Here is a 19,896-nt window from a genome sequence, read left to right on the forward strand (position 1 = left end):
TGCTACTATATGTCCCATTCATTACAATGGGAAACAAAACACAGCTAGCTAGCTACACTGTCGCCATAACTAAATTATATTTACAGTTTGAATTTCGTCCACACTTATATAACATCATTCCCCAATGTCTTATAAAGCTAACCGTTGTGTCCGATTTGATTTTTAAGGCATTTTTATGAAAGCGCGAGGAGTCTTTGTAGGACGAGCAGCTGCTTGCTATATGTCCCATTCATTACAATGGGGAAATACCGCGCTAGCTAGCTACACCGTCGGTTAACTAAATTATGTTTACAGTTTGAATTTCGTCCGCCCTTATACAACATCATTCCCCAATGTCTTATTAAGCTAACCGTTGTGTCCGATTTGATTTTAAGGCATTTTTATGAACGCATAAAGGCGTCTTTGTAGGGACGAGCAGCTGCTTGCTATATGTCCCATTCATTACAATGGGGAAATATCGCAGCTTGCTCACTTCGCATAACTAAAGTATATTTACAGTTTGAATTTCGTCACGGCATGAATATTACAGGTTCCTCAAGGTCTTACAAAGCTTAGCTAACACTTGTCCGATTTCGGATTTCAATTGAATGTATTTTTGTGAATGTCAGAGTTAGGAAGAGGCTAGCTAGCTCTCATTGATGGACTCCATCTCACCGTGGCTCTATCAATGAGACTCGCGGACAAGAGGCATTTATTTCCACGATTGTTTGTTTAAATAACTCAACACACATACCCATTATAAGATTTACTGGAACCTGCGGGCTGCGGTAAAAGAATGCGGGCGTAACAAGCTCGCTGACACTGCGGTCAGGGCGGCGATGTAGCAACCCAGGCAGCACCAACACCAGCACTAAACTCCGACACACAGTCGGACAAAATTTGCAATTAGCCATCCATTTTCGTAAAGCGGCCCATATTTGAGCTTTATATGGTTGATTTCTCACATAAAAAAGTTTCAGAAGTGAATTTTGTAATGGAATAGCAGAGATCTGCGTGACCTAGCTAGATTCAGAAAACTACCTGATCTCAGGTCAGTTGTGTAGCCTATGTAAATGTTGGGGCGTGACCGTTCTCTTAATACAACCATGGGCTGACAAAGGTTCCGGTTTTTGGGAGGTTGACGTCAACTTCCAGCTTTGTTGGGATTTGCCCGTTTTCAGCGGCAGTTTCAAAATATGACATTTTCATAGTAAAGGGGTGTCAATGGGATTTTGAGCTTCTATGTATGTCCTATTTACCCACCGAACTGTCCTCATTCAACTATGACAGGGTAAAATCGGTTTTGCATTCTATCACCCCTTTAACTTAACTGTTGTCACCGCGTGACGCTCACCTTTTGTCAGACAAATTCGACTGCAACAGCCTTTGAAAGGACCGGCACCTCATGGTGCTCTGTACCCGGCTCCCAGTCACCTTTTCTCTGCTAAATTCAACTGTAAAAGAACTCTAAACTTAACTTTGATGTGACTGGTCGTCACTGGACCAGGCCGCGTTTGCTGTAATTTCGTAGGATATCATACGAATTGTTGTGCATTGTTGTAATGATATACAAACCCCCTGCAAAATGCGTTGCGGTAATTCAGTCTGTAATAAAGTGGTGGACCAATTGAAATTAAAAACACATCCCCTTGTCAAGTTTCCATTTACAGTAATACAAATTGTAACTGAATTTTCTAAAGATTAGTGCACATCCACTAATCCACTAATGTTAAAGGGGTGATAGAATGCAAAACTGATTTTACCTCGTCATAGTTCAATAATGACAATAAAGGACATGAATAGAACCTCTAAATCCCACTGACACCTCTTTTCTTTGCAAATCTCACTATTTGAAACTGCTTCTGAAAACGGGCGAATCTCAACGAGCCTCATAGTTGACGTCAACTATTGCGGCTCCTCCTCATTTGGCTTTAGTCTGTGTTTGTCACGCCCCAACATTTGCATAGGCTACACAACTGACCTGAGATCAGTTAGTCTTCTGAATCTAGGTCGTGCAGATCTCAGAAATTGTATACATTGTTCATATATTGTATTTTACCATTAAATTCACTTCTGAGACTTTTTTATGCGAGAAATCAACTATGTAGAGGTCAAATGTGGGCCGTTTTACGAAAATTGATGTCTAATTGCAAATTTTGTCCGACTCTGTGTCGGACTTCAGAGGCCGGTGCTGCCTGTGTAGCTGCCTCGCCGCCCGGCCTGCCTTCCTTCACAGCCCCCGGCCTGCTGTGAGCTCGAGTGAGCTCCGTTACGACTGGCAACCCACAGCACTCCATACCTGCGCAGAGTCACCGGTAACACCGCTAATGGACTACTAAACGCTGGTGCTCTGACAGAGCTCTAGGGCCTGCAGCTCCCCTCTTCCTGCTAGCTAAATGGCCCGTGTGTGTGAGTGAGAGCGCGGTCAGTGAGTATGGGCTGAAATATGTGCCACCAGAAACTGAATTTGAATCATTTATATTTGAATTTGAATTGCTAAACTTGAATAATTGCATTGAAAAACTGAATTTGAATCGCATAATTTGAAATTGTATTGTTTAATTTGAATCATTGCATTGAAAAATTGAATCTGAATAGTATAATTTGAAATTGAATTTATTCGTTTGTAACTGAAGTCCAATAAAATTTGATCTTCAGTGAAAATTCAACTCTCTATATATCCCACATTCACCTTCTACTATTCAGATTCAGATCAGCAAATTCAATTTCAAGTTACTGAGACAGACATCCGGGTACTTGGAGGATAAAGGAAGAGCAATCGAGCGCAGATCGATAGGTAGAGTTCAGTGGCGCAGATACACAGGACTCCTCTTTGGCCAGCACATACGTTTTGGAGCACAGCCTCGCCTTGACCCAGAGACTCATAGAGAATATAATCTACCTGTTCACAATGTTCAAAATGTAATGCCTGGTGTTAGTAGGCCTAGGTTTATTAGTCACATTCTTCCACTTAAGTAAACTTAAAATGAACTATCGCTCTATCGAGTTTATACAAGATGTTTCCACATTAAAACGCAAAATAGTTAAAATTATTATTTGACTATTTTTAATCAACTCTAATATCTGATCGAGTGTTCTCTTTCCTTAGAGCGTTTATATACATATTAAAGTTAGTTTTGTTTGTGATTTAAAAGTGTAGCTTTATCGTCATGTGCAGTAACAAACAAAACAAAGAGACTAATTCATGTGTTTATAAAAAGAATATTTATTATAATCAGTCCAAACAGAAACTTCACCCTTCTGAACTAAGAGGTTCTGCTTCAAAGTGAAGTTTAAACAGACTGAAATGTCCAGGCTCACTCCTCCACTATTCATTCATTTATTTCTGCATGTAGTTATTTATTTAACGAGACTTAAAATCATGTTTCGTCGTCCCACAGTCCGAGACCCGCCAGACTCCCTTTAGGAAACCTCTGATTTAAACTTCAGCAGGGCTGTGACAAGTCAGGCCCGCTGAGTCCTGGTTCTAGCTCGCCTCCGGCTTCCCTCCAGCCGTCCCAGCAGTATGGGCCCGGGCCTCCAGCAGCGTAGTGTCGGTTTTGGCTTCCAGGAAGCGGGCAGTGAGCTCCAGATCCTGCAGCCGCAAACAGACTCTGCTGCCCCGTTTAGCTTCTCTCCGTCGCCAGCAAACGGAACTGGAACCCAACGACAACTAATTACATACAGGTCGTCCTGGACTACGTGGAAGATCCTGCCGATCACCACTCTGTCTTTGGCCGGTCCGATCTGGATCAGCGGGGACCGGCGCAGCAGCGAGACGAAGCGGTGTTCCTGCCCGGGGAAAGAGACGCTGTCGCCGGCCATGGAACTCTCCACCTCCCGCTGCCGCCGGAGCTCAGATTGAAGGTCCAAGGCGGCATATATATCATAAAACACATTCTCACCCGTGAACTGTTATCCCCTGCTGTTTGGTTTTTGTCATTTCTTTCGTTCCAACATCCAAAAACAGTTTGGCATCTTTAGTGCTAATCCTGCACCACTGAACTCTACCTATCGATCTGCGCTCGATTGCTCTTCCTTCATCCTCCAAGTACCCGGATGTCTGTCTCAGTAACTTGAAATTGAATTTGCTGATCTGAATCTGAATAGTGAGAACTGAATGTGAGGATATATAGAGAGTTGAATTTTCACTGAAGATCAAATTTTATTGGACTTCAGTTACAAACGAATAAATTCAATTTCAAATTATACTTTTCAGATTCAATTTTTCAATGCAATGATTCAAATTAAACAATACAATTTCAAATTATGTGATTCAAGTTCAGTTTTTCAATGCATTATTCAAGTTTAGCAATTCAAATTCAAATATAAATGATTCAAATTCAGTTTCTGGTGGCACATATTTCAGCCCATAAGTGAGCTTGTTACACCAGCAATCTGTTACCACAGGTTCCAGATAATCTTTTAATGTGTGTAATTATAATGTGTTGAGTTATTTAAACAAACAATTGGGGAAAAAAACGCTGCTTGTCCGTGAGTCTCATTGATAGAGCCTGCTGCTGGATGGAGCTCTATCAATGAGAGCTAGCTAGCCTCCTCTTAGAATTCCTCTGAAATTCACAAATATTCATCAACTTGAAATCTGACACCGTTGTTAGCTTTATAAGACATTTAGTTAAATGTTGTGTAATTGGCGTGACAAAATTCAAACTGTAAATATACTCGAATTACGACCAAAATGAAGCTAACTAGCCGCAATCTGTACACATAGGATTGAAGGGACAGTCGCAGCTAACGAAACCCTTACAGTTCACAAATATTCATTAACTTGAAATCGGACACCGTTGTTAGCTTTATAAGACCTTTAGGTATGCTGTATAGCTAAGTGGCGTGACATGTGTGTAACATGTGGTAAGAGATTACTGGTGTAACAAGCTCGCTGACCGCGCTCTGACTCTCACACAACGGGCCATTTAGCTAGCAGGAAGAGAGGAGATGCAGGCCCTGGAGCTCTGTCAGGGCAGCGGCGTTTGGTAGTAGTCCCATTAACCCAAACGGTGACTTTGCGCGGGTATGAGGTGCTGTGGGCTGCAGCAGCCGTGCCGGAGATCAATCGAGCTCACAGCAGGCCGGGTCTGTGGAGGAAGGCAGGCCGGGCGGCGAGGCAGCAACACAGGCAGCTGAACTCCGACACACAGTTTTACCAAATTTGCAATTAGCCATCCATTTTCTTAAAACGGCCCATATTTGAGCTTTATATAGTTGATTTCTCGCATAAAAAAGTCTCAGAAGTGAATTTGGTAAGGAAACATTGCAGTGTCTGAGATTCTGTCGCGTTTCTAATGTGTGTGTATTGGCGATTCGCTCAACCAATCAGCGCGCGTCTCTACGCTTGTGTACGGGGCTAAGGCTCAACAAAGCAGCGCGCAGCTCATCTAAATATTCATGAGCATACCATATTTGGAAGAAAAGCTCTTGTTACAAATAGGGCCAAAACACAGGCATGCATAAGGGCCAATAAAATATCAACCAGGCCATTTTCAGCCCAACTAATGTTACATACCCCATTAGGAGACCATAAGGAACAGTGTGAAATACCCTATATAATCATTCTCACCCCTTTAATATTAGTGAACGGGGATATATTCATTAATCATTGCAGATTAAAAGAGTGCCAATCAAATCCCGACATTTCTAACGAGTGATGTTTAAGTCACATACTTGATGCACGTGATGATTCATTAGCCGAGTTGGTTTCCAGTGGACTAAGTGGCATTTCATTATTATTGATACACCACCTTTTTCCATCTCAGCAAGGCATAAAAACTGTTTATTTTCAAGTTTATTTTCAAGTTGCTATCATGTTAAGCAACTGAAAGGGTTTCAACGTATGTGGAGAATGGTACAGAAATCTAAGAAAAAGTAATGTTGGACAGATTTGTGCATCAACAGGAAAACTCCATTTAAACAGAAAGATGCTGAGTGAATGAATCCTTTACCAACATTATTATATAGGAGCAGGTCTCTGGTAGAAGATCATAACTTGACCAATGGAAACCTTTAGAATGAACCCAAACACTATCCAGAGATTGCAGCATGCACCAAATGACAAAGATATAACGTGTTATCATAAGAGACTTAAAGAACCAAATGTTCTGAGCTTAATTGTGTGCAAAGGCATTGCATTGGCAGGTTGTGTGAGTGGCAAGATGAAAAGAAGACACCCCGCCTCTCTAAACTCCTTTATAAGAGCTCAACGGTACAAACTATTATTGCAGTGAAACGTTTAAACGGAGAATGAGGAGCGTCACCTTGATAACAGCTTTACTTCTCTGCAGACACTTATTTAGTAATAACTTATAGGTTATTCTCTAAAATTCTATCTAAAAGTTCAAAGTAAGATTGGAGAGCTCTTTTTCTTATCATATTAACAGTGTATCTCACATGTATTGTCACAGTCGTATGAAAACAGCATAAAGACGAACAATAAATCAATGTGTCAAATTATTTCCTTTATACTGTATATGTTTTAAAGATAACAATTCTGTAACAGATCTGATGGTAAATACTGAAAGTAAGGTTCTGCTTTTTCGCTGTGCAAGTAACCACAGAGCCAGTCATCTCAATCTCAACCATCTTTTTTAAAAACAGACTGCCATTCTACCATTAACCTAGAGGAGTCTGATGGAATAACAAACGTCATGATTGTGATCCTGGGTGTTTTGACAGTTTACTTCACTATAGTCATCAGATATCAGATAGACTATAGTAAGATCAGGGGTCAGCATCCTTATGGCCTACCATAGAAGACTTTGAAAAGAATAAAGTCTGACACCATCTCACATCTCAAAACCATCATCTCACATCTAACGTTAAAGACATGTCCTAATATGTAAAGCTATCCTGCAGGTTCACACATTGCACAACTACAAGCTTAGCTTAGCGCTGCGCCATATCAACCATAAATAACACACTCCAGCCGTTTGGTGCTTCCTGTTTGGTGCTGGAGGGAGCACCCACTGGTGGTTGACAATGTCCACGTGATTTAACTTAACTACCAAGACTTCAAACTTACAATAATATCAAACAGGTTTGATTTTGTCGGAACGTCAAGAAGTGAAAAAAGACTGACTCGGACTGAGTTTGATGACCACCTTACACCAAACGATTGAGACGACAGCAGCGCGCCCCAACTCTAACAAGACTCATGATTTCCTTCCAATAATGGAAATAGTCTGCGACATTGGAACCGCTTGAAAAGTTGTTTGGTGTAAGGTCAGCATTAGGCACCCAGGCATTGCTAGTGTGCCATACTCCGGATTTCCACTTGATGCAGAATGGCTGCGGACCGGCTCCGCTGCGTGTCTGCTGCATGGTCCGCTGTCCGTCAATACCCACTAGGTCCGGATTTGTTGCGGCACGGCTGCGGCCATGACAGCTGTAGTCACGAGGACCCACAAGTTCTAGAACTCAAGAAATTGGTTGATAGTGTGCCATGCAGAGTTTTTTGGAAATGTTCCAGTCCACTTGCAAAATGACCTTTTTTACAGCCATTTACAGGAGAACAGACTTATTTACGGTAGTTTGACTTCTTTTTCCCAATCCGCATTCAGCGAAGTCCCACCCTACTCTGCCTCTGATTGGCCAGTACTTGTTGTCTTCTTTACAGAATGCGGTGTGAGGTGAAAAACAAAAGTAACACTGCAGGCTGATGGCAGGCTTTATGCTGATATGGCACAATGATTAACAACATTATTTTAAAATGGCACTTCATATTACCAAGGTTGCTGACTTCTGAGTTAGATTAAGGAAGGAGTGAGTGAGTTACACATCACGCATCAGTCAATTTGGAATCATGTGTATAACAGTGTGTTAAATGTAATTTGTATCATTAATAAATACTAAGGCCTTCATGTTCCCAAAGAGGGTATTTCACACTGTTCCTTAAGGTCTCCTAATAGGGTATGTAACATTGGTTGGGCTGAAAATGGCCTGGTTGATATTTTATTGGCCCTTATGCATCCCTGTGTTTTGGCCCTAATTCTAACAAGAGCTTTTCTTCCATATATGGTATGCTCATGAATATTTAGATGAGCTGCGCGCTGATTGGTTGAGCAAATCCCCATACACACACATTGGAGACGAGACAGTAGGTCTCATATTTCAGACACTGCAATGTTTCATTACCAAATTCACTTCTGACCCAGGGCAAAGTCACCGTTTGTGGGTTACTGCTCTACCGGGGCTCTGCGGAGCTGGGCGGCTGCCGGCATAAGTATGATATATTTACGGTTTGAATTTCGTCACAGTACTTATATCACAGCTACCCCAAGGTCTTACAAAGCTAACAGTTGTGTCAGATTTCAATTTAAGGCGTTTTTATGAACGTGAGGAGTCTTGTTAGGAGGAGCAGCTAGCTAGCCATGTGTCCCATTCAATACAATGGGAAAAGATCGCGGCTAGCTAGCTACACTTTCGGCATAACTATAGTATATTTACAGTTTGAATTTCATCACGGCACTTATATTACAAGTTCCCCAAGGTCTTACAAAGCTAACAGTTGTGTCCGATTTCAATCTAAGGCATTTTTGTGGACGTGAGGGGTCTTGTTAGGAGGAGAGCAATATGAGAGGTTTCGTTAGCTGCTAGTGTCCCTTCAATCCAATGGGTAAAGATAGTGGCTGGCTAGCTACACTTTCGGCATAACTATAGTATATTTACACTTTGAATTTCATCAAGGCATGTATATCACAGCTACCGAAAGGTCTTACAAAGCTTAGCTAACACTTGTCCAATTTCAATTTAATGCATTTTGGTGAATTTCAGAAGTCTCGTTAGGAGGAGGCTAGCTAACTCTCATTGATGGACTCCAGCTCACCGCGGGCTCTATTAATGAGACTAGCGGACAAGAGGTGTTTATTTCCCCGATCGTTTGTTTAAATAACTCAACACATATCCATTATAAGATTAACTGGAACCTGCAGTAAGAGATTGCGGGCGTAACAAGCTCTCTGACCGAGCACAGTCACACACCGGCCATTTAGCAGGAAGAGGTGAGAGAGCTGCAGGCCCTGGAGCTCTGTCAGGGCAGCGGTGTTTGGTAGTCAGATGTAGCAACCCAGGCAGCACCGGCCGCTGAACTCCATCAAATTGCAATTAGCCATCAATTTTCGTAAATATTTGAGCTTTACATAGTTGATTTTTCGCATAAAAAAAGTTTCAGAAGTGAATTTTGTAATGGAATAGCAGAGATCTGCGCAACCTAGATTCAGAAGACTACCTGATCTCAGGCCAGTTGTGTAGCATATGTAAATGTTGGGGTGTGACAAAGAGAGAGACTAGAGCCAAATGAGGAGGAGCCGCCAAGTTGACGTCAACTAGGCGGCTTATTGAGATTTGCCCGTTTTCAGAGGCAGTTTCAAATTGTGAGATCTGCAGAGGAAAGAGGTGTCAATGGTATTTAGAGGTTCTATGTATGTCCAATTTACCCACCAAACTGTCATTTTTCAACAATGACAAGGTCAAATCGGTTTTGCATTCTATCACCCCTTTAACCTGTTAGCTGTAAATAATTGTTAAACTTTTAACCACTTCCCTCTTCTTTAAATTCACACGCCCTGCTATACCTTCACATAGTGTCTCTGTGTCTATTAACAGGTGTCTGAAGCAGTGTGACAGTTGGACAGTCAGATATAAAAGCTTTACTCCGCCTATTAGTGTTAAATGATCATACCTTATTACTGGATGAATCATTCTAATGCATGCATCAAACAACAGTTACAGTTTAACAATGTACTACTGAGAAAGGAGTCACTTTAACTTAACAACAGCCACAAAACATAATAATTAAAGAGGTAATCCTTTTGGTCTGTATTTCACTTTGGTTGGTGGTGACTGTAACGTTGCAGCTCTTGGAGACACAGTTATAAGATTCAGTAAGATTGTTGTTGCATTTGTTTCCTGTCCGCTTTCAACTTCGACTCAATAAAATCCATAAAATCACAGAATCTGTTGTCTGTCCTTAAAATTTTAATAATGTCTGTGGGCCAGAGCCAGACTGGCCACCATCCTTACGCTTACAGAGCGTGAAAATGTTAAGTTTAAATAGAGACGGTCTGCTAAAGTCATTTTATGGTCAATCAAGGTTATATGAATGTTATTTTGTATTAGTGGATTTTTTTTGACCGTCTTACATAAAGGCCTTGATGTATCTGTTGTAAATTGGTTTCAATTGGTTTGAACATTACTCTGGCAACTTAATAGGAAATAACCTCAAGAATAACTTGGTCTGGTATCTGTTGAGGCTATCATTTGTTGTCAAAGACTCCACCTCTGAAGTTGAGAGCAGCCTTCCTGGAGCACAGTTAGACATCACAGAGCTGTGATCATACGCACCACGATGAAACGGAGCCTGATAACAGCTTTAATTCTCTGCAGCTTCAGTAAGTATTGACAATACTTTTCTCTCAACTTGATAACTTCCAGCATTAAAACTTATTATATTTATTAAGAGGTATTGTTTACCTTCCTATAACAAGTCTCTGCTGTTTGTTCCAGGCTGGATCTCTGTCTCAGGTTCTGAGTCTCACACTGAGACTGTGGAGGGTCGGCCGGGTGAAGAAGTCACACTCACATGCTCTAACCCGTCCAGCCGAGACGCTGTAACACTCTGGTTGAGAGTGTTACACAGAACCAAGGCCAGTTTTATCTCCGCCATGTTCAGCTCTACAGGAAAACCTTTTTACAGTGATGGAATTCAAAATGGAAGATTCAACATGAGTACCAACATCTCCACTCTCTTTCTCCAAATCAAACATGTGGATGTATCTGACTCTGGACTGTATTTATGTGGATTTTACATTGGAGGACCTTTTCATTTCAGCGCAATACACTTCATTGTTAATGGTAAGATTATAAAAATCTTTTGTTCTGTAGTCTTTTTATATATGCTAATATCATAATTGGCAAAAAAGAGCACATTTCATTATTTTAAAACAAGAGAGTGATACCATTCAAGGTAAAAATCAGACATGAACTTATCTTGATTTTGTTTAAAGACAGTGATGATTCTCATGATGACGCTGACAGGAAGTCTGAAAGTAAGATTCTCTTTCACATTTCTTTAGATGTGCAGAGTGACTGCTAGTCCTTTTAAGATAAAAACAATGTGTCTATCCTAACTTTGGTTAATGTTCTCACAGTTCTCAAGCCCGCAAATGAAAAACAGTCAAACGTCTTTCTATATTTGTTAATTTATTAATTGTCCAAAAAGAACACATGTGGCTATTTAAAAAGATTCCAAATAAGAGTGATACAATATTTCAAAAGTAAAATCAAAAGTAAATGTATCTTTTATTTTGTTAAAAGGCAGCGATGAATCTCGTGACGACGACGACAGGAAGTCTGAAAGTAAGATTCAACATAAAAGATTGAATGTTCTCACAGTTCCTGAGCCAGTAAATGAAAACAGAGTAATTCTATTCTCTTTCTCTCAGCAGAGTCTGATGGAACAGCAAAGCTGATGATTTTGATCCTGGGAGCTCTGACTGTTCTCCTCTTAATGGTCATCATTGGTCTGGTTGTTAAAATCATGAAACTACAGAAAGGTACTTCCTGAAAGTTCCTCTTTCTATTTTTGTGTTCTTTTTTATTTTTTCAGTACTTCTATAAAATTGTGTGAATATGTTGAAAGGAAAAGGTTTGCTGAATCAGAGTAAGAGCAAAGTATTGATGAATAATGATTGTCAGTGACCTGATTGGATGTTTTGTCTCTTTCATTCAGCTGCCAATGAAGAACAGAATCCACAACAGCCTGAGGTGAATCAACTTGTATCATTTACTTTTATTTGTTTTATCATTTTAAATTCAAGTCCAGTCATTATTTCGTTCAAGATAAGGGAGTGTAAATATTCTCTTTGACAGAACCGGGCCTCTGAAGAGCTGAACTACGCAGCTGTGGCTTTCCGTCCAAAAACAAGAAAAACAAGAGAAGTGGAGTCCAATGTTGTGTATGCTTCTACTAGATAGACTCAGGATGAAACCAGAGAAGTGGTTCAGAATAACACTGATTCTTTCTCATATGACCATATGATAGAGCATCAGAATATGACCATCACTTTGTCAACAGAAGGACAAAAGATGTGCAGTGTGTCTATGTCTGTCTATGCTGGTATGGGGAATACAATTCAAGAGATAAAGCAGCAATCCAGTTCTACATTTGACTTTTAAAAAAATTAACTACTCAATTTTCTTTTTTCTTTCCTTTCACTGCTTGTCTCTATTAAACTCTGACACGGTTTCATCGGTAGTTCCACTTCCCCTCAGATAATACAAAGCAGCATAAGTCACAGGGAGGCTGTTTCTGTTAATGTCATGCACCTCGTTGGAAAGTACTGCTTGCTGCATTACTTGTAAGAAAGGTGCTATAATATTTCGAGACACGTGGTTCAACCCAACACAGTGTTGGCTGTATTTGGAGTACCGGGAGAGGACCGTCCTCTTACAGGACCCCTTCTCTCGGTAGCAAGATTCATAACCCTTCTAGCACCCACATTGATTCTATTGAACTGGAAACAGACACCACCTCCCACTTTCACTATGTTGATCAAAGACATTATGCAGCACCTTAGCTCTGAGAACTACCTGAGGTCTGATGTCAATACGTATGTGGAGCAGCTTTGTACTTATTATCTAATCTGATTATCTACAGTACAGAGGGCTATTTCACAAAACCAAGATAAGGGATTAAGCCGGGATTTCCCAGTTATCCTGGCTCAATTTAGCCTTGATTCGGTTTTACAAAAGCAGAGGTACCTAAATTACCATGGAGATTTATTCTGTACAGCTAGCCTGCTCCTGACCAGGCTAACAGGCAGGATTTATTAATCCTCGAGTCTTTTCTGTTCACTCAGCAGTGGTTTTCCCTTATTGTTATCAGCCTGCATTAAAATAAAATAGGTGCATATTGCTGTTCATCCAAGTACTGTTATTATTTAAAGTTGTGACCATTATTTTTTATAATTATTCATGTGACATTGTTACTGTTATATTGCTGTTCATATAGTTGTTTGAAGTTTGGTGTATTACGGCAGTTGTTGAGATATTTAGAAAAGGCTGATAAAGTTGCCAAATGTGTTTTAAATGAAGTCTGTTACTAAGGGCACTATATATAAAGTGCTTTACATGTGTGTTTCAATAGTGGACCAATGCACCTTAAATTATTTTAGTTGTATAATTTGGGATGATTGTACAATTTTAAGAACCTATCGTAATTTTAAAATTTAACAAAAATTATAGACTTAGTTCACTAGACCAGTAACTATCTAGTGTTGTAGGCTACTGTACATTCATGTTACAGGGAGAGGACACCTCAATGGTTTTTGACCTTATATTTTGCTGTGGGTAAATAACTGATGCATATACTCTGTTACATTCATGTTTACAATGTGTATGAAATAGATTTTAGAGTCCAATTTCTTCAGTGTCTTTCTTTTCTATGTCCATATATATGAGGGAACAAAGCATATAATATGTAAAGAAGGAACCTCGTCCTCTATAAAAAAATAAATGAATAAATAAAAACACATGAGAAAAAGTGTGGCAGATAGCGGCCCGACTGAATGATAGTCCAAAAATATACATTTACAAACTACTGCTCTTAACTGAAACCATTCAATGCGTCATTTGCAAAAATGAACATTTGTACACTTTGCTTTAAAAGTGAGCAGTGAACGTTAATATGACTTAAGTAATTTATATTTTAGCCCATGAGAGAGACAGAGGAAGAAACCGAGTGAAAGATATTTATACATCATATTCTAGCATTGTAGAAAATTGATCTTCATGGTAAATTTCCTGAGTAACATTATCTTCTGCTTACCTTTAAGGCAAAGAGTACAATGGTTAATTTGTGCAAATGATTAGTAGCCTAATCCTTCAATGGTATGATTATGACGGTTTCAATTCAGAGCAGTCATCAGTTAATGTATATTTTTTGGCTACATACGACCAGTCGGTCCGTGATCGACGCAAGCGCATTTCTCGGCTGTTTCATTACAGCGGTCATGTTTCTTTTTTTTAGAAATAATGTGTTTCATATTATCATACTTCCACAAGAAGCTGCTGCTCACTCTGTATAAAGTATGAACAATGCGTATTCTCCATTTTAGCCTCAGTAAATCTGTTATCGACCTTGCGGTCTGTTAAGGAAAGCCGTGAACCCGCATCTATCCAAATTACTTCAGCCTGGCTCGACCTATTTGCTCCTCCTCAGCCTGGCTTGGCCTTCGTGAAATGCACCAAGCCAGGCTGCACAGATTAGACTAGGTCAAGCCTCGCTTTATCGGTTATCCTGGATTTTTAATTCTGCTTTTGTGAAACAACCCCCAGGTTGTGTTTGTGTCTGTGTATGTTAAAGGGGTGATAGAATGCAAAACCGATTTTACCCTGTCATAGTTGAATAACAACAGTTCGGTGGGTAAATAGGACATACATAGAAGCTCAAAATCCCATTGACACCCTTTTACTATGAAAATTTCATATTTTGAAACTGCCGCTGAAAACGGGCGAATCCCAACAAAGCTGGAAGTTGACGTCAACCTCCCAAAACCGGAACCTTTGTCAGCCCCATGGGTGTATTAAGAGAACGGTCACGCTTCAACATTTACATAGGCTACACAACTGACCTGAGATCAGTTAGTCTTCTGAATCTAGGTCGCGGAGATCTCAGAAAAATGTATACATTGTTCATATGCTATTTTACCATTAAATTCACTTCTGAGAATTTTTTATGCGAGAAATCAACTACTTAGAGGTCAAATATGGGCGGTTTTACGAAAACTGATGTCTAATTCAAATTTTGTCCGACTGTGTCGGACTTCAGAGGCTGGTGCTGCCTGTGTTGCTGCCTGCGCCGCCTGGCCTGCCTTCCTCCACAGACCCGGTGTAACACCGGCTTGCTGTGAGCCCGATTGAGCTCCGGCACGGCTGCTGCAGCCCACAGCACCTCATACCCGCGCAAAGTCACCGTTTGGGCTGGTGGACTACTACCAAACGCCGCTGCTCTGACAGAGCTCCAGGGCCTGCCACTCCCTCTTCCTGCTAGCTAGCTAAATGCCCGGTGTATGTGAGTTAGCGCCGGTCAGCGAGAGCTTATACGCCAGCATTCTCTTACCACAGATTCTAGTTAATCTTATAATGTGTGTAATTATAATGATTACAAACGATTGGGAAAATAAACGCCGCTTGTCCATAAGTCTCATTGATAGAGCCTGCGGCTGGATGGAGCTCTATCAATGAGAGCTAGCTAGCCTCCTCTTAGAATTCCTCTGGAATTCACAAATATTCATTAACTTGAAATCGGACACCGATTATAGTTAGAAATATAGTTAGATGTTGTATAAGTGGCGTGACGAAATTCAAACTGTAAATATACTCGAATTACGACCAAAAATGAAGCTAACTAGCCGCAATCTGTACACATAGGATTGAAGGGACAGTCGCAGCTAACGAAACCCTTACAGCTCACAAATATTCATTAACTTGAAATCGGACACCGTTGTTAGCTTTATAAAACATATAGTTATATGTTGTATAAGTGGCGTGACGAAATTCAAACTGTAAATATACTCGAATTACGACCAAAAATAAGCTAACTAGCGGCAATCTGTACACATAGGATTGAAGGGACAGTCGCTAACTAACGAAACCCTTACAGCTCACAAATATTCATTAACTTGAAATCGGACACCGTTGTTAGCTTTATAAAACATATAGTTATATGTTGTATAAGTGGCGTGTCGAAATTCAAACTGTAAATATACTCGAATTACGACCAAAAATGAAGCTAACTAGCCGCAATCTGTACACATAGGATTGAAGGGACGGTCGCGGTCATAGCAGAAACCCTTACAGCTCACAAATATTCATTAACTTGAAATCGGACACAGTTGTTAGCTTTATAAAACATATAGTTAGATGTTGTATAAGTTAGGCGGAAAAATTCAAACTGTAAATATACTCAAATTACGACCAAAAATGAAGCTAACTAGCCGCAAATCTGTACACATAGGATTGCAGGGACAGTCGGGGCTAACGAAACCCGTACAGCTCACAAATATTCATTAACTTGAAATCGGACACCGTTGTTAGCTTTATAAAACATATAGTTATATGTTGTATAGCTAAGTGGCGTGACATGTGTGTAACATTTGGTAAGAGATTGCTGGTGTAACAAGCTCGCTGACCGCGCTCACACACGGGCCATTTAGCTAGCAGGAAGAGAGGAGATGCAGGCCCTGGCGCTTTGTCAGGCGGCAGGCCGTTTCAGTAGTAGTCCACCAGCCCAAACGGTGACTTTGCGCGGGTATGAGGTGCTGTGGGCTGTGGAGGAAGGCAGGCCAGGCGTCGAGCCTAACACGAGCAGCTGAACTCCGACACAGTTTTACCAAATTTGCAATTAGCCATCCATTTTCGGTAAACGGCCCATATTTGAGCTTTATATCGTTGATTTCCGCATAAAAAGTCTCAGAAGTGAATTTGGTAAGGAAACATTGCAGTGTCTGGAATATGAGATTCTGTCGCGTTTCTAATGTATGTGTATTGGAGTTCGCTCAACCAATCAGCACACGACCTCTAATGCGTGTGTATGGCGAGTCGCTCAACCAATCAGCGGCGTCTCTATGTGTGTGTAATGCGGGGCTAAGGCTCAACCAAGCAGCCGCAGCTCATCTAAATATTCATGACCATACCATATTTGGAAGAAAAGCTCTTGTTACAAATAGGGCCAAAACACAGGGATGTAAGGGCCAATAAAATATCAACCAGGCCATTTTCAGCCCAACTAATGTTACATACCCCATTAGGAGACCATAAGGAACAGTGTGAAATACCCTATATAATCATTCTATCACCCCTTTAATGTTTTTGTAACACTATTTCTGTAATATTTTATAGAATTTGTATGCAATGTTTGCTTTCTAAAATACCAATAAATAGACATTTACAAAAAAGGAAGGTGAAATACAAATGGTATTTATAAAACGTATTGTTATTATAGTATTACTGCTTCATACAAATCATCATTAATACATAATTTCAATGAGGCTTGGTAATCGGCTGCATGAGATTCTGATTTAAAGATGAAGAGTTTAACTTCTGAGCGCAAACAATTATCTCTAATTCTACCATCAGTTGCATAACAAGTGCAACGTATGCTGATGTTGCTATTAGATAAGACACTTTGCTACCTGCAGGCAGTGAATGCTATTTTCTTTCATTGTTTTCTTTTCATTGGAAGTCCTCAGTACTGTAAAAAAATCTCATATTTTAATAAAGATTCTAAACTTAGCACAAAAGTAAGGAAATGTGTGTTTGGTATATTATTTCTCTGTGGTAACAATGTTTTTTGGCAATAAATCTTATACCATTGTATAAGATTTCCTTTCAAATGGTGCCCCATTTGTAAGGAACATGCATTTATGGGATGAGCAGCAGGATTACATGGGTTATGTGGGGTTGCCCATGAAAAATTTGCCAAATCTTCTGCCATTGCCCTTCACCGTCCGGGCCCATTTGCTCTGGTGTTGTCAACATGCACTGGAACATGTGCAGGAACGTGTTATGTTCAGTGATGAGTCCAGATTCGCCTACGACCAATTGGTATAGTCAAAGTGTGGAGAAGACGCAGAGAACGCTTATGCTGATTGCTGCACGAGTAACACCTTTTGGGGAGGGCAGTGTGATGGTGGGGTGCATCTCCCTCCCTGGAAAAACAAGGCTTGTCATCATTGGAGGCAATCTCAATGCAGAGAGATATAAAGATGAGATTCTGCAACCAGTGGCAATCCCATATCTCCACAGTCTGGGACAGAACTCTATCCTCCAAGATGAAACCGCTCACCCCCAGCAGCGGACGGGTTTATCAGAGACTCCAGAATGTGGGAGTGGAGAGATGGAATGGCCTGCCCAGCAGTCCTGACCTCAACCCCATTGAACACTTCTGGGATCAGCTTGGGCATGCGGTTCATGCCAGGAGTGACCAACACAACCACGTTGGCTGACTTGCGACAAATGCTGGATGAAGATTGGAATGCCGTCCCACAGCAGTGTGTGACCAGGCTGGTGACCAGCATGAGGAGGAGGTGCCAGGCTGTTGTGGCTGTGTATGGTTCTTCCACACGCTACTGAGGCTCTCTCTTTGTGAAATTAATAAATTGTTAAATTGCCAATATGTCTTGTTCCAATACACCTACAATGGACACAATACAAAGCATAAAAAGGAGCACAAAACAACAGTCTGTGACACCAACAAAAGAACGGTCCGTCCATCACCAAAACCAAACGATCGATCAACAATGCAATGACAACAACGGGCCCGGCCCCATGTCGGCAGCCAGCGACGCAGATCGCTGACATCCTGGTGCCGGAATACCCCACAGGAAACACCGCCACACTCCACACCGCCTAACGCAGCTGCCAGCACACCAACCACTGCATCCAATCCAGCCAACAGCCAACAGCAACGCAGTGCCCCTCACCGCGAGCGACACGGCAAACGAGGAACCGAAACCCCCGGCCCCACTCGGCCCCTACCCATCATCCACGCCGGCACCCAACCCCATCCCCACACATACCGGGTGCACCCGAGCACCCCGGGCCATCACGCAGGTACCCCACAAGGGGCAGGCCCCTGGACGATAGGAACCCCGGGATCGGCGGCGCCCTGCTGCCCCACGGCCCCCGGGCCCAGAACCCGCAGCCCCCCGCCAACACCCTGTAGGCAAGGCCACCCAGCACAGGCCAGATGCCCGCATCCCCCAACCCCCCGCAGCCCTCCCTTCCCAGCGCAGCCGCAGCACCCCACACACACACCCCCGCCACCCCCAAAGGAAAGGGACAGCAGTCCCACAACAGCTGCAACAGCCCCCTAACCCCAGGGGGTCAACAGATGCACCCAGCCCCTATGAGCCACCCACTGACCGCGCATGAAACCCAGAGCAGCGAGGGCCAAAAAAACCCACCCTGACTAAGTGATAGAGTTGATCAGGCGAGGGACCAGAATGACTAGAATTTTGTCAATTAATTTTTTTGAAAGAGCTTTACCTTGGTAACAGCTTTACTTCTCTGCAGCCTCAGTAAGTACTGATACTTGGTTATTGTCAACACTTTTGGTTATTGTGTGTTATGCTTTTAAAAGATGCTTAACCAGAAGATATCTTGTCAGGAAAGAGAACATGTATCCTTCCTGCAAGTTGAGAAAATGGTAAGTTAAAACAAATATAACCACTGTAGGATGCAGCAATTTGAGTTATGTTAATGAGCATTTGTCATAAAATGTGCACTATGTCCCAATTATTTCAAAGTTTTAATTTAACAACAAATTTTGTTTGAAAACCTATTGATTATTTTCACAAAATAGTTCTCCGAAAAGGGTTTCTGTAAACAGTTTGCGCTAAAATAGGCTATGCAGTTTATGAATCCGTCTTCATTTCAGATGCCACAATGTTCAGTTTGAAAAGATCTTCATGACTTTTTGAGAGGCATTTGCATAAAGCCTGGATTAAATTTTATGCAAATGAGGAGTGGGCAACTCAACCCACTTCTTCAAAGTCCCTGCTGACGTTGCACGTTGTTTTGTATTGATATTACACAAACCCTTCATGAAAAAGTGTTGTGGTAATACTCTGTAATAAAGTGGTGGGCCAATTCGACTGACCAATCACCACATCACTCTATTAAAAACACATCCCCTGTGAAGTTTTCACTTAAAAGCTACATTGTGTCAAGAATTATTCACCATCTAAGCGTGTTGAGATCATATCGCAATCAATCATCTCTCGCCACGCAGTATTGCAGCTACGTGTCTTTCCACGCTTCAAAAGTGAAGGTGTACAAAAGGCCAGTCTATCAGCCATCATTGTTGGAGTTCATGTTTCGTTTCTTAATACAATCATGAGT

At 41.4% G+C, this 19,896-nt stretch overlaps 2 protein-coding genes across 2 annotated transcripts; both read left to right on the top strand.

Moving 5' to 3' along the window:
- Window positions 1-10,267: 10,267 nt before the first annotated feature.
- Window positions 10,268-12,072, top strand: LOC120572395. Its single transcript, XM_039821696.1, has 6 exons — window positions 10,268-10,382; window positions 10,498-10,845; window positions 11,002-11,039; window positions 11,441-11,546; window positions 11,723-11,757; window positions 11,863-12,072. Exons 1-6 carry the CDS (start codon window positions 10,340-10,342, stop codon window positions 11,965-11,967), a joined length of 675 nt encoding a protein of 224 aa, XP_039677630.1. The 5' UTR covers window positions 10,268-10,339; the 3' UTR covers window positions 11,968-12,072.
- A 5,883-nt stretch (window positions 12,073-17,955) lies between these two features.
- Window positions 17,956-18,869, top strand: LOC120573553 (vegetative cell wall protein gp1-like). Its single transcript, XM_039823343.1, has 2 exons — window positions 17,956-18,048; window positions 18,378-18,869. Exons 1-2 carry the CDS (start codon window positions 17,956-17,958, stop codon window positions 18,867-18,869), a joined length of 585 nt encoding a protein of 194 aa, XP_039679277.1.
- Window positions 18,870-19,896: the final 1,027 nt, after the last annotated feature.

Source organism: Perca fluviatilis, chromosome 14, assembly GCF_010015445.1.
Source record: "Perca fluviatilis chromosome 14, GENO_Pfluv_1.0, whole genome shotgun sequence".
Lineage (NCBI taxonomy): Eukaryota > Metazoa > Chordata > Actinopteri > Perciformes > Percidae > Perca > Perca fluviatilis.

Coding starts and splice junctions, on each gene's coding strand:
- LOC120572395 (XM_039821696.1), top strand. CDS start 10,340: ATGAAACGGAGCCTGATAACAGCTTTAATTCTCTGCAGCTTCA. Junction 10,846..11,001: donor AATACACTTCATTGTTAATG/GTAAGATTATAA, acceptor GTTTAAAGACAG/TGATGATTCTCATGATGACG. Junction 11,547..11,722: donor AATCATGAAACTACAGAAAG/GTACTTCCTGAA, acceptor TCTTTCATTCAG/CTGCCAATGAAGAACAGAAT.
- LOC120573553 (XM_039823343.1), top strand. CDS start 17,956: ATGCGGTTCATGCCAGGAGTGACCAACACAACCACGTTGGCTGACTTG. Junction 18,049..18,377: donor ATGCCGTCCCACAGCAGTGT/GTGACCAGGCTG, acceptor AATACCCCACAG/GAAACACCGCCACACTCCAC.